We start from the raw sequence: 14,077 nt of genomic DNA, 5'->3' as shown, positions 1-14,077 counted from the left end.
GAGATATTGTATGTGTGCTTTCCCCTCCTAGGCAAGGCAATTTTCCTGCCATGAATCAGAGCGGGATTATGGGCTCCAGCTCCCCCTACACTCAGCCGATGAACAACAGCTCTGGCCTGATGAACCCACAGGCTCCTCCTTACAGCATGGCACCCAACATGGTGAACAGCTCAGCAGGTAATGGTGAGTAACCTTCCAGCAGTGACCTTCCTCCATAATCCTGCTCAACACTATCAGCCCTGGGCTGGTGGCAGAGGAACATCCTTCTTCATTTGATTCACCCCTGTTGGGTAGTTTGGAGTGATTTGAAATCAGGCTAAGGTGCTCAGGTTTTTTTTGTACAGTAACTGATATATTTTTCATTAAGTCCTTCTGCACAGCACGTAGATGAGTACAGTGTTTTGCACAGTTCCAGCATCTCTTGGACTCAGCTTGATGTAGGTGTTGACTAGCAAGTATATGATTATATGTGTGTATGTGTCTGCAAGAAAGGGAAGGAGAACAGCTTCTTTTTTTAAGAGGCTTTTTGCTTTTGGTTTTCAGCATTTTACTTGCTAAGGTTGCAATTTCAAATATTTAATGTCGTAGTCATTTAAAAAAAGAGATGTGCACTTGCTCTGACTTGAAGATGCTGTAAGGTGAGCACTTAACATAATTATTCTGTTTGGAAAACACAGGCCATATTTACTGTTTTCAAAATTTTTATAGCGTTTCCTCATTTAGTATCAGTATATAAAATTTTACCATAACTTCGTCTTGCAAAAAAAAAAAGGCATATTCAATGTAGCTCCTGGATTTATCCTTCATATCATGATTTATGAGTTCAGAATTGCTTGTAGCTTTGTGTGTGACTCTGAAGACAGGTGAATACAGTTTTGCACAAATGTGCTTCATGGTCCATATTCAGCTTGAATTCCTAACAATTATCCTCCTTCAAGATAATACTTCAGCAAAGATCAATTCTTTGATTGGGCTGTGTTTGGATGGAGTTTCAATGACCCCGAAGCAGATCCTCCCAAGTACTTATTCCAGTCATGGAGTTTCTGTGCATGCCTTATTGATTACATTATCCCTTTTAGAAATGTTGGGGGTTTTGAAGTTTTTTCTGAAAGCTGAATAGGTTGTGCTAAGGTAGTACGATGTTGTTTCTTAATTGTTTTTGTTTCTACTTTTATTTCTTTCTTAAGAAATGCCTTACTACCTAAATTGTGTCTTACCAAGAGCCAGGTTTTTCACATCTTTTGCTCTACCCCTCTGAGCCTGTATAATTCTTTCATCCTTTGCATCTTTTGCTGTCTTTTCTCCCTGTCAATTCTATATGTTCTGGTGCCTTTGGAAGAAAATAGCCACAGTGAGATGCTAGTGTCTAGTATGTCCAGAGTTCCTTTCCCCTACACAGGAGCTGCTGAGACACTGAACAGTGTCTTATATTTCGAGAACATTGTTACTCTTTTGGTTAGCAGAAGAAAGGAATCTGCTAATTAGTAAGATTTTTTTAAAAGAGAGAGAAATTAACAAAAAAAAACCAACCAAACAAACAAAAAGGCTTTTTCCAGTTCTGGCCTGGAAGCTTTTGGCTAGCCCAGACAGCACACTGCACCATCTGGATGAAGAGGGACAAGCTATTGAAAAGAGCATTAGATAATAGCTTGCTTTTTCCCCACCAGAGCTGTCCCAGGTAATATTATGTTTTGTTTGTGTAGTTATGTGTTTTGTCTGGCTTGCTGAAATAAAATTACTTCTGAGCATTGAAACTGTGCTATAAATTCTGTTTTGCTATTAGCAGAAGTAATTTTTCCACCCTTTTCCGTTGGCCCCCAGAGCTGCAAAAATAACCGACAGCAAACAGATGGCAGAGTGCCCTGCCTAAGAAGATTTATGTATTCCTAAGGAATAACCAGTTTAAAGGAAGATTCACAGAGGTTTTTTTGTTCAGATAATTCAGCCATTCGTTATTTCATACAGTGGAAATCTGTTCAATGCAAGACCATTTATCCTAGCAGTCTTTTGTATGGGGTAGTCATACTCTTTTTATTGTGTTATGCATTCTGAAATATTGGATTTTTAATAATTTAAACATTTATCAGGATTTTTTCTGCCAGTGCATTTGTGAGGTTTTCTTTTGTTCCAGTTTTATTAATTCAGAGATTACCCAATGGAAAGTAAGTATGAGATGAGCTAGAGGAGTTCAGTGCACCTCTTTCAGTCTGTGTGGGAGCAGCTACATATCTAGAATTGCTTTACAGGCCTCCAGGAGACACTGTTGGGGAGAAGATGGACACACACTACACCAGAAAGAGAAAATTGGGTGTGAATACATTGTTGAGTGCAAGTGCTGTGGGAATGCTTAATTTCCCCATATCCAAACTCATCCTTCTGCTTGGTCAAAAGAATGGAAGCTTAAGAGAAGTGTAAATAACAGTACTTTTAATTATAATTTGTTGAGCTGGTGGTGCACTTTAAGGACAGCTCTGGCCCTGGATTTGATGAGGTGGAGAACCTATAGGTGATACCTTTTTAGGAGCTTGAAAACAGGATTTTCTGTGGCAGGAAGACCAATTCAGCTATGTGGCTCCTTAGCTTCCTCTTCCTCCCTGCCCCATAAAATCACACATCTATCAGATAAATCAGGGTTCAGTCATTGTGGAGGGTCAAAACCAAGTGCAGCTGAGTGGCTTCTGCTGGAGTGAAGGCATTGGTTAACTCGCACATACATTGAGCATCAACAGCTGTGGTCCCAGGTAGAGGTCAGTGAAAACCTAAGGGGAGCAATAAGGTGAAGTTAGTTTCTTCATTGTCTGGGTTTTGAAGGGGGCAGTTTTGTTGCCTGTTGTGAGGGAGGAAGGCAGGTCTTTTATTTCAATAAAATGCACTTTCAGGTTTTACTGTAAAATAGGAGAAGATTGCTGATAACTGATAATTATTTTCATATGGTGTTGGAGCTTCAGCACAGCTATGTCTAACACTGGTTTTGTCACCCATTTTTAGTAGTGTTTATACCTCCTCATTACCAGTTAATCCTTTTGTCTTCAGGTTTTTTTAATTAATGTCACAATTGAAAGGAAAGTCATGCTGCAGTTATGCATCCTGATACTCCAGCAGTGACTGTGGATCAAACAGCAGATCACCAGCTTCTGCTGAGGCAGAGTGGTTTAGGAACACAGAAATTACAAGATCAAAGAAGGCAGATTCTTCTAATAGAGTATTCCGTCCATAACAATAACAAAAGCTTCAGGAAAAAGGTGTCAGAATCCCTTCACAATTATGGAACAAACTGCCATTCAGAAAAATGGTAAAACTGCTGCTGTCCTTTTATTGTATGAATTCACATTACCCATATATATATTTTAGACATTTTTCCCCCTATTTTTCAAATTTAAAAATGCATATAATAAACAGGAAATTTACAGCCCCCAGTGTAGCTCATGCTGTGAGCTTTGTTAATTCTAGTGAAAATTATCTTTAAAAAGAAGCAATATGAAGTTTATATCTCTCAGGTTTCCATATTGTTCTTGCATAGAAACTGGCATTCAGGATCTTTGCGGTCTCTGGAGATGAACAAACCAGTAAAAAGTCATTAATTCCCTTACTGCTTAAGGATACTTTCCTTTTTTCAGTACCTCTGTCTTACTGAAACCTTTCTTTTTCAGGCTATTGTTACTCCCACTTAACTTTCAACATCATAATACTTTACATAAAATGTGAAATTCTAGGAAAAATTATTTGCACTAAGGGAATTAATGGGACACTCTTTAATACTAAAAATCATACATATGCTATATGTTTGATTTGCTGTTTATTTGGATGAACCTCTTACAGGAAAAGCAATTATATTTATGCAGGTGAAATATTTTTTAGAATCTTTATTTGGATTTTTCTGTTGCATTTTTCTGAAAAATGGATATCTCAATTTATTTCAGGGGTTTTTTCACTGTAATTCATTTCTTTGTAGAAGCTATTAATGCACATTTAGACAAACTTTCTGGAGGTTGTCAGTAGGTGGTAACAGCTGAAATGTCCCATCACCTATACTCCAAACAAGTGATGGCTGTGTGACTGTAAATCAAGGCAGCACCTGGCATAGAAATGCCCACATCCCAAACTGCTTGTACTTGTCATTCCTTGGACAACACTTGTCAGCAGAAAGGCAATGTGGCACTGAGATCCCTGGTGGCTCCCTCACTTTTTTCAAATAAGATCCCCAACCACCTTTGGCTGCACTTGTGCCCAGAGCTGGAGGATCATTCATGGCAGGACACTGGGCAGTGGCTGTTGTCCCTCTTCTGTTTTTCCAGTGGGCATCAAAGCAGTGGGGATCCTCTCATCAGCTCCACAGTCACTAATTCACTGCTTTTGCTTTTGCTTCTCTTTTTTTCACAGAGGGAGAGTGCTAGGGTTGGAAGGGAGAGAGGAATGTATTACAAGGGAGAGAAGAGGGAGTGTTCTGTTTTGTAGAGCATGATTTGTTATCACACTAGCAATAAAGAGAAAAACAATGTTTGTATATTGCTGCTTCTACAGTATTTCATCATCTTCTGGGACTGGTAGAGCAGCCTTTAGCAAAAAAGAATTCTTTGCTGCAGTTTTACTCATGTCAATATCTGCCTTTGAGTACATTAAATTCAGTGTGGAATAGCTAATTCAGGACCTTGACCTATACTTGCTTTTTGAAATCATTCTAGCTCTTAAATTCTTATAAGCCAGAGGCTAGTACTTGAAACCTATTCACAGTACGCCACAACACTTCTTGAGTCAAGATTTCCTTGTTATCCTCCTCTCTGCAATGTTTTCTCCTTTGGTCTGCACTTCACAGGCAGAATTATTAGTACCTGTGTAGAAAGAGACTGTGTCTTATTTTAGCAGTTTCGTGACAATAACAGTATTTCACTGCTCAGAAAGGGTCAAAACAATGTTCTCACTGTACCGCTTAGCTAAAAAAAGTGCAAGAATGTCTTCTCACAAATCGCTGGAGAGCGTGTTTGCAAGAAGTTACAAAACAGCATTTCAACAGCAGATAGAAAATTAGCTGTGGAAACATCTTGGGTAAAAGCTATAGGGAAAATAGACAACCTTGCATTTTGCAGTAAAATGCTTGCAGTTCTTCTCTTAGAGGTACAAAGAAATAATGTCGATGAGCTAAATAATTTAGAACAAAAAGTGAAACAGAATTTGGGTAATTTTATTATTTGTTTCATAATTGTGTCCAATTCCTCATAGTTACATTTGTATATCCCAACAAGAAATAGTCAAAAGCCAAAATGAGCCTGTATTTTTACATTTCTAAGCATGACTAATGGAGTCAGAATGTGTGCTGTAATCTGCAGACTGGAGTTAGTAGCCCTTTATATGAGGTGTTAACTTAAACCCCTCTGAAACAGAGATTCCGTAAGGGAGTTCTAATGGAAACAGGGCTACCAGAAGTGGACACAATTTTTAAATTCTTTGTAAGAGAAGTATGATGTGCCAACTAGATAAAAGTGAGATACCGGCAGAGGACTTAGCTATGCAGAATTCTGGTGAAGAAGCGTTATCATTAACTTTGCTTTGTTTGACCTCTCTAAAATTGCTTTACAGGGGAAGGGTCAGCTTTGCTTGCTTCAAAGCTAAAACCCAAGACTTCTTTTGTAGCACTTTCACAGCATGAAATGTGTTAACTGTTAAAATGAATTTTGTATAACAGTTCTGCATCCCAGTTTGAAACCACACTGTGGCATATATTTGACTATTTTGTACATGTATTTTTTTAAATTTCTGAAAGAAAAATAACCATTTTTTAAAATGCAAATTCAAAACTAGAACATGTTAGGCTGCTGTCCTTCACTTGAGAATGGTCACAAGCTGCCCCAGCTCCTCAAGCAGAATATAAGGGCAAAATGCACACAAATCAAATGCTTAGTGGATGCTGACTTCCCAGTAGCATGTTGACTGGCTGTTTTGTTGAGATTTCACACACATACATAAAAATAACAGCATTTTTAGCTGATCCCAATAGATTTTTCTGTGCAGCTGCATCACTTGTAAAAGGCTTTTTGTTCCAATTCTTGAAGTCTGAAGTATTGCAAGTATTATTTTTTTTTTTTAATCTCAATTATGATTTATGTGTTGTGATGACTTTAAGGGCTTGATTGGGCTTTAAATGTGCTTTGAAAAAACAAGAAAATGTGCCCATGAAAAACACGGGCAGTTCAAAGCTGAATATTGAACATACAGTTGTAAACTCACATGGCACATGGCTGGGTAGGTTTTTTTGGCAGAGCCAGAGTCTCAACCTGCAGTGATGCTAAAGATATTAGCAAATTAGCACTGCAAAGCTTGCCAGCGTATTCGCTAGAGTCCTGCTCATGCTCTCACTGCTGTAATTAAAACTAATTATTTTCTAAAACATAGTAATACATGAATATGTGCAATAATCATTTTGTAGTGGGCAATCTGTGAAGTATTTTTAAAGCTTCTTTTCCCCCTCCTATCTTTGGCTCGCTGTGCAGTGTGCCTGCTGCCTGGTGCAAGCCAGCACTGTCATTTTGTGAGAGCCACACTACTCTGGTAAAGACAGGGATGCTTTACTGACTCTTGCATGTTTACATGTGGGATATGTATTTTTTCTTTTTTATTGTCTTTTAGGCTATTCTGTATTTTTCTTACCTCATGTCCTTTGAAAGAAGGGCATGAGGGGGATTAAAAAGAGAGAAAGGAAAGGTTATCCAGTCTTTCACAAATGCTGTGCACATGGTTTTCAGCAGGCAAAGAATCTCCTAGTGTCTTGCTGCTGTTTTCTGGTTATTTGCATTGATTCAGTGTTGTGGCACCTCCTAGCATCTGCTCTGCCCAATATTTTCTGTCTATTTGTCTGAATATTTCTTCTTGCATCTTTCTAGAAATCCAGGAACCAGGAACCCAGCAGCTCTGCAGCAGTAATACTATACATGGCACTTGCATCTTCAAATAAAAAAAAAAACCTTAAACTCCTTGCACCCCTGGGAAGCAACTGCATGCCATTATCAGAGAAAGACATTTATGTGTTCGTTATAGTCCCACCTCGTTTTGGCAGGAGGAAGAAGCTGAGTGCTGGTTCTCCAACAGAGCACGGTTTACAGCTTGTAATTCTGTAGTTAAGGCTCACAGTGGCTGAGCCATTCATATTGAAGTCTGTAGGGGCAGGAATTATCTGCTGGACACCAGCCTTAATACAGATGTAATTGGAAAATTCAGGTTTTTTCTTGGATTCAACATGGCAAGGAGAATGTGCATTGTTTTCATTTACCTTTGTCTATTGCTAAAGGGAGAGTGCAGTAATTAAAAGAGACTTATTTTGTTAAAATGTTGTGGTCAAATGCAGAGACAGTTGAAAAGCACGAGCAGCATGAAGAATGAATTCTACTCTGTTAAGTGATGGTTGTTGTTGCATGGTGCTTGTATTCTCTACTTGTTCGTTGTCCTTTTTCTTCTCACTTGAACTGAAGAGGTTTCCAGGTTTCTGGATGCTAGAGTAACAGGACAGACGTGGGAAAACCTCTCCTTCCCGTGGCACCACAACCGTGCAGCAGGAGGCGTTTTTTTTCCTACAGAGCCAAACATAGTCATGCTTAACTGTTTCTCCTGTTTTCGATTAGCACCTATGGGTCTTGCAGATATGATGACACCTGGTGAGTCCAAACTTCCCCTTCCTCTCAAAGCAGATGGCAAAGAAGAAGGAGCCCCCCAGCCCGAGAGCAAGTCAAAGGTATTTACCACCTTCCGCACGTGGTGTTGGTTCTGCCCGCAGAAGTCTGCTGTGTTGTCCTTCATCTCCTGGTTTTGGCCTACCCACTTCTGTTCTTTCCTGCATGCCTTTCCATTCACGTGCAATCTATTTGTTTCTTTTTGTTTCTTTTTTTTAATTATTTTCTTTTATTTTCTTCATTGTGTGGATCTGAAAGTTACTAGTTCTTACGGCATTTTAACTTGCGGGGGCAAAGCATCCCAAGCCAAAAGTTGCTTGGGCATTTGGCTGTGCCAGGTGGGTGGGAAAGAAGGGTCTTGCCTGGTTTCAGTCCTTGCAGCCATTTTTCTCTGCCTTCAGTTATAGCTTCCTGTTTTGGCCGCAGCAGCAACATACTTTAATATTTTGCTTTCCTGCCTTATTTGATTAAATAAGGCGAACGGCTTGTTTTTGTTTCTTTCTTTCATAACGGGAAACCCATGCTTAGCATTTCATGTGAGCTTGAAGTAAGCATGGTGGCTTAGTGACTTTAGCCAAGCATCCAGCAAACTTTCCAAATTATACTAATTAACAATGTTGTTTTAATACCTTTTATATATATATATATAAATATATTTATATATGTGTGTGTTTTCTGTATATGTCTCTCTGTTTATATATATTTTATATATAAAAATTGGTCAGTCTGTTAAACTGGATGTATATTTTTTTTGTTTTTAATAAAGTTTGCCCTGCCTTTGTCATATTTTTTTTTTTTTGTATTCCTCTACCACAGGATAGCTACAGCTCTCAGGGTATTTCTCAGCCCCCAACCCCAGGCAACCTGCCAGTCCCTTCCCCAATGTCCCCAAGCTCTGCTAGCATCTCCTCATTTCATGGAGATGAAAGTGATAGCATTAGCAGCCCAGGCTGGCCAAAGACTCCATCAAGCCCTGTAAGTGGCTCTGGTTATTTTGGTTTTTGTTTATTTTTTGTAATTAATTATATTTTAATGCTTGCTTGTTTGTTTTGTAAATTCCTTTTCTTTATTATTTATCCACTAAACAGTTTTCTTTCTTTATAACACTGGGTACAAATTCTGCTCTCGGACACATGACTGTAAGTTCCACTGCCTGGCTTCAGTGGGGCCTGAGCATGCTTATCCAAGGGCAAAATTTGTCCCAACAGTACTTTGAAATAAGAAAGAGTAAAATTGTGTGCATCATGCAAGTGTGCTGTCTGGTAAAACAGCAGTTGTTGTGAAGAAAACATCCTTCCTGTAACGCATCAGCTTCCAAGCATGCCGACTGTGTTGTTACGAACAATTCCATTTCTGTTCCTGGGCCCAAACTCCTTCACACAACTGACTTCACTCTGGTTGCTGCACTTGTCTTTACTACGATTATTTAAGGGGAAAAAGAACAAAGGAAAGAAAAAAAAAAAAACAAAACAAAATGAGAAATCTTCTCCCCTATTGAAACTAATACCATCAAAAGTTAAATTATAGACTCAGCACCACAAAAAAGTTGCCGTTTATATTTATGAAACATTTTTAATTTTGAATTGTGTATTTGAAAATACAGCCCTTAGGCTGTCAAGGCACAGTCTAAACCAAAATTGTTTCTAATTTGCTTCATTTGGTTTTTTTGAAATAACCCAGACTGTGAGCTGAAAAAAGATCCTGATGCATGTACATTTTTAGAAAACTATTTTTTAGATGAGTAATGTTTAATCAGTCTCATACAGGTTGTAAAGAAGAACCTGAGAGAGATGTGTGGTGCTAAAATCAAATTTCATCATCTATCCTTCTATCTATATATATGCACACACGTAGAAAATCTACATACAAATATAGAAAAGGGAAATGCAGACCTAAGATGATATGGTCTATGGGGAGCAAATTTCCATCTGGTCATTTTTGCTTTGTTTTGTTTTTTAATAATTAGGAATATATATGTTGTTCCTCTCTTTCGAAAGTAGAAATGATCGTAATTTCTCTGTAGAAAAAGAATGTAACATATTCTTGTGCAGGATATAAAAGGGGTTTTCCCCAGTGTTAAAGTGCACTTAAATTAGCAATAATTCTTTGGTAACAATTTTTATAAAGTGATATGTTAAAGAGTATGTCTTAGGGCAAACAGAGGAAGGCCAGTCAAAGGGGAAGAGATCTAACCATCCAAAACCCAGACATTTACAGAATCCCCTGAGCAAGGGGGCAGCATGGCATGAAATGCACCACTTATATCTTTGGATGTTGATTTGACAGCAACTTTGAGTCTCAGAAGGCAGCTGATGTTACTTGTTCCCACAAGGTCTCATCTTTTTCTTAAAAACATTTGTGAAAGGGTGACACCAAAAATTCTGTTAGTTTTCTTTGTAGTGATGTTTGGGGTATTGCTTGTTTGGGCAGTTTTCTGGAGGAAAGCAGGAGAGTAATTGCACGGGCTGTCTAACACATCAAATGCTTCCTCTACAACCAAACAAGAATGTATTCCTGAGCTCATTGCATAAACTGCATAGGAAATCCTGGAGTCATCGTGAACAGATGTGGAGATTTTTTTGTGTAAATAAAGTATAGATTATTGACAGAGTATAACACTGGAAAAAATAAATGAAAGTTTGTGCTTTCAATTTCTTCTGAATGTCCTTCTCTCCAAAAGCTTCAGTTAGACACGGATAAATACAGAGCTTTGGAATGATGGAAAAATAAGTGCTGCAAATGAGCTGATCCCTTTTTACCTATGAAGGCCAGTGGATTGGCTAACTTCATCGACTTCATGAGCAGCCTGACATAGACTGGAATGATTGATTGCAGGCATTTCGTTACACTTGAAAACAGCCTGAATTGCTTCATTAAATCCCAAAGCTGTTTCATGTGCTACAACTTGTCCATTCCAGTAGAGAATAAAAGCAGGGGTGAATGGTCTCTGATTCACTTCAAGGTATCCCTGTGATCCTACTAAGTGGATCCTCTCTTTCAGCTGTTTTGTGTGGAAGTGAGGCACAAGAAAATGGGGAGAAAGAACTGATGAATGTTAGGTTTTGAGGCTTCCTTGGGTATGTCAAAAAGGACATTTCTGCTCTGCCAGTTTTGCATATAATGTGCATCCCTGACAGTGGTGAGATAGTTCTAAAATTCTTTAAAAGAAGCATTTCAAGTGAGGGTCTAAACTCTGCAGGGTCACTGCAACATGAGTAAAACAGTAGGTTACAAAAACCCCATAAAATGCTGTAAACTGTCCATAGGTACCCAGGAACATGACAGTGAATGCACCTGAACAGTACTACACCTCCCTGGTGCTAGTTGGGAGGGGTCTCCAGAGTCCTTCAGGAGAAAATATTGACAAAGGAATGTGTCCTCTACAAGCCTCTGCCAGGGATTGGAGTTTGGCAGTTTTAGCTGCCTGTGTATACAGACTCTGTTCTGTAGTAAAAAAGATCTGTGTAACACGTGTAATATTGGCAAATTCTTCACTGAAGTCAGGGAAGTGAACCGTAGGTAATTGTATAAATATAGATCCTTAAAGATATGTAGAGAAGCAACTACCCACTGCCTTTCATGTGAAAATAACTCCTACATAAATTTGTGTTGCTCTGAAGGATTCTGCAGACTCACCATACAAGGGTCTGCATATAATACAGTTTTAATAGCGGGTAGGTGTATTGGAAAGAAAGTATGGGTTTCGACAGATTCAGTATGGGAATTGGCTTTGGTATCCACATACATTGGTGGAGTTTTTTAATCACCCATTCAAACACTGCCAGTGGATCATGTGGAAGAGTGCTGGTGATTGCAGGCAGAGTAGGATATAACTAAATCAGTAAATTTATGTGCCATAGGCCTGCACTAGCATTCTTTTGTCACCAAAATTATCAACATACTTAACAGAAGGAAAGGTCGTGATCTGTGTTCTTCCAGCATTGCCTGGGATGTGCTCATTTTAGTTTAAAATGGGATCTTTCTTTTATAAACCCTTGCTTTATAAGGGTTAATATTTAATATTTATAGGTAAATTTAGGCTTCCAGCTGAACCTGCCCATGTGAAACTCAAGTTTGTTTGTGTATAGACTAGCTTGCACACATCTCTCATTTTTATCCATTTACTTTTATAAAAATAGAGAAGAGAAAAAGATCTTTACTCTTGAGGAATAGCATTCTTCCCTCCAGTGCATTCTTCTAAAGTTAACATTTCATTTTAGAAGAAAATTGCACCCATTTTACAAAGCATGACAACCTGAAAGCTCACACAGTAAGAAACACTTCTTACCTTCTGTAAGCTGTGAAAAGTTTTCAGATTATACTGTCATTTTAGAGCTTGCTGCCACACTGCTGAAAAGCAGCATCATTTGAGATGTATAGTAGAAAAATGCAGAAAGAAAAATTCTTAACTGTTTCCCTTCTGCTCTGATTCTGATTTGAAAAAGTGAATCTTAACAAATAAAAATGAAACCCTAAAACTGGTAAATCTGAACTTTCTTAATCATGGTTCACCATAAAAGTGAAATAGAAACTGTTTTGTTGCCTCATATGTTAGAATATGCGCACATCGAAAATTTTCTGCGTAAAAGCTGGAATTTCCCACCTTCACTTTTGTAGAGTTCTGGGGCATCTTAATTGTCAATTAAAATTGATGCAGGTGAGCAGTAGAGTTAACTTGGTACTTACTGCAGAAGGTAGTGGTGTAGTTCCACTTCATTCAGCTGTTCAAGCCTGTGTGATCATGTATCTGGTGCTCACCACAACATCAAATTAGTAGCAACATGACTTCTCTACTCCCCTCTTTCCACCCACCCAAAAAAACCCTCCCAAACTTTGACAAAGTATATTTGTTGCTAGGAGTTAAACTGTTTTTTTGAGTACCCAGATATATAGCAAGTGATGCTTTCAGTAAATTGGTTGCTATTACAGAATCAGTTTGTGCTTTCTTTGCATAATCTGCAGGATTCATGTCAGTGTATTTCCTGCCAGCCACTTAGTATTAATAAAACAAATTTAGCCCTGACTCTCACTTCAGTAGGAGTTGTAACACAACTGAATCTGGCTGAAGTAAATTCAGGCATGCACCTCATTGCTAAGAAATGTAATCATATATGTCTGCAGGAAGGATTGCTGTGAAGAAGTTACAGTGTCAGCAAGGCAGAAGACTTTAAAGGACGCTATTTATTTCATTAAAATTAATATCCATTCACTGGAAAGAACAGCAATGGCTCATGGAACTGCTAGGTCACCCCCCCTTGGCTTCATGTTTCTTTTCTCCTGACTCTTTTCCAGTTTTGCCAAGTTGCAGCTGATAGCTGGAAGGAGATATTTTCCTGTCATATTTTCCAGGCTAACATGCAAGATGAATGGTGGCAATGCTCTTGAAATCATTGGCAGTGGGGTTCTACTCTGCTGTATCCCTCTTTCATGGTGTTGAGTGCCAGGCCTCACCACTGTGTGGGGACATGGACAAAGTGAGTGGTTCTGTAGCATCTGTGAGGTACAGTGAGGATCTTTTTTAGAGATGTTCAGCTAGGAATGAGTTTCTGTTTACTTGACAATAGTCTGTCTTCAGTTCAAAGTGAGGAAAAGGCAAAAGAGGGAAAGAGTGATTGACTAGATGAGTTTTAAGAAGTGTCTACTGCAATCAACAACAAAGTTTAGGCTTTTACTATACAGACATAAAGGATATGTTTCCCTTCACATATTTGGCTCCTTTCCCAAAGCTTTATGTCAGTCTTTTTCCCTTGTGTTTAATTCTGAACCACTCCCATCTTCCACTGCTGAGCAAATCAGTTCACTTTCTGCAAGTGGGAGGGTTGTCCTGCTGTAGCAGCAGCCCTTCTGCTGTCAGAGCTGAGCTTGGGTAGGGGCTGTGACAGGGTCTGTCCACACATGGCACAGAGCCCAGCTCACAGGGTTAGATTGCACAGAAAAGATAGGGTGAGAATTTATAGTTTGTGTAGCAGCCTCAGTGCTTTCTGCTGTCGCTACATTAAGGAGAAAAAAAAAAAAAAGGGAAAAAAGAGAAAAAGCAGGTTCACTCCTGCCTTTTTGCCACAGAGATGGAATTCTGCTCTTGCCACCTCTTCTGCTTTTGCTGGTGGTGTTTCAGCTCTGATTGCTGTCTGTCCCTGGTTTTTCCCAGGTCATAACACACATTCCCTTTGCAAGGTAGGACAACAGAGATGGATATCATCTGTACTCCAGCAAGGGAGAAGAGTAGTTGCTACTTAAAAACCTTATTGGATCAGGCAGCTAATTGGCAGTTCACAAAGAGTATTGCCACCAATCTCCTTGTACTGTAGGCACTCTTGCTCATCTTGCTTTTTGGCCACCAGTGGTGTGAAGTGGTAATAAAGCATAACCATTTATGACTCCAAAGAGAGGACTAGTTCTCCATGTACTAGTTTGCCATT

General features: G+C 38.9%; 1 protein-coding gene across 4 annotated transcripts in view; it reads left to right on the top strand.

The window, feature by feature from the left end:
- ARID1B (AT-rich interaction domain 1B) overlaps window positions 1-14,077 on the top strand; it is a 325,159-nt gene that overhangs the window by 283,250 nt on the left and 27,832 nt on the right. For 3 of the 4 annotated variants that reach the window (XM_066546936.1, XM_066546938.1, XM_066546935.1), the window contains 3 exons: window positions 32-183; window positions 7,611-7,720; window positions 8,475-8,633. In XM_066546936.1, the coding sequence (XP_066403033.1) occupies window positions 32-183; window positions 7,611-7,720; window positions 8,475-8,633 (421 nt within the window). The remainder of the gene's footprint in view (window positions 1-31; window positions 184-7,610; window positions 7,721-8,474; window positions 8,634-14,077) is intronic. The other variant, XM_066546937.1, reaches the window with a different exon arrangement.

The sequence above is a fragment of the Molothrus aeneus genome, chromosome 3 (assembly GCF_037042795.1).
Source record: "Molothrus aeneus isolate 106 chromosome 3, BPBGC_Maene_1.0, whole genome shotgun sequence".
In the NCBI taxonomy this organism is placed as follows: Eukaryota; Metazoa; Chordata; class Aves; order Passeriformes; family Icteridae; genus Molothrus; species Molothrus aeneus.
This window is presented reverse-complemented; position numbering and strand designations above follow the sequence as displayed.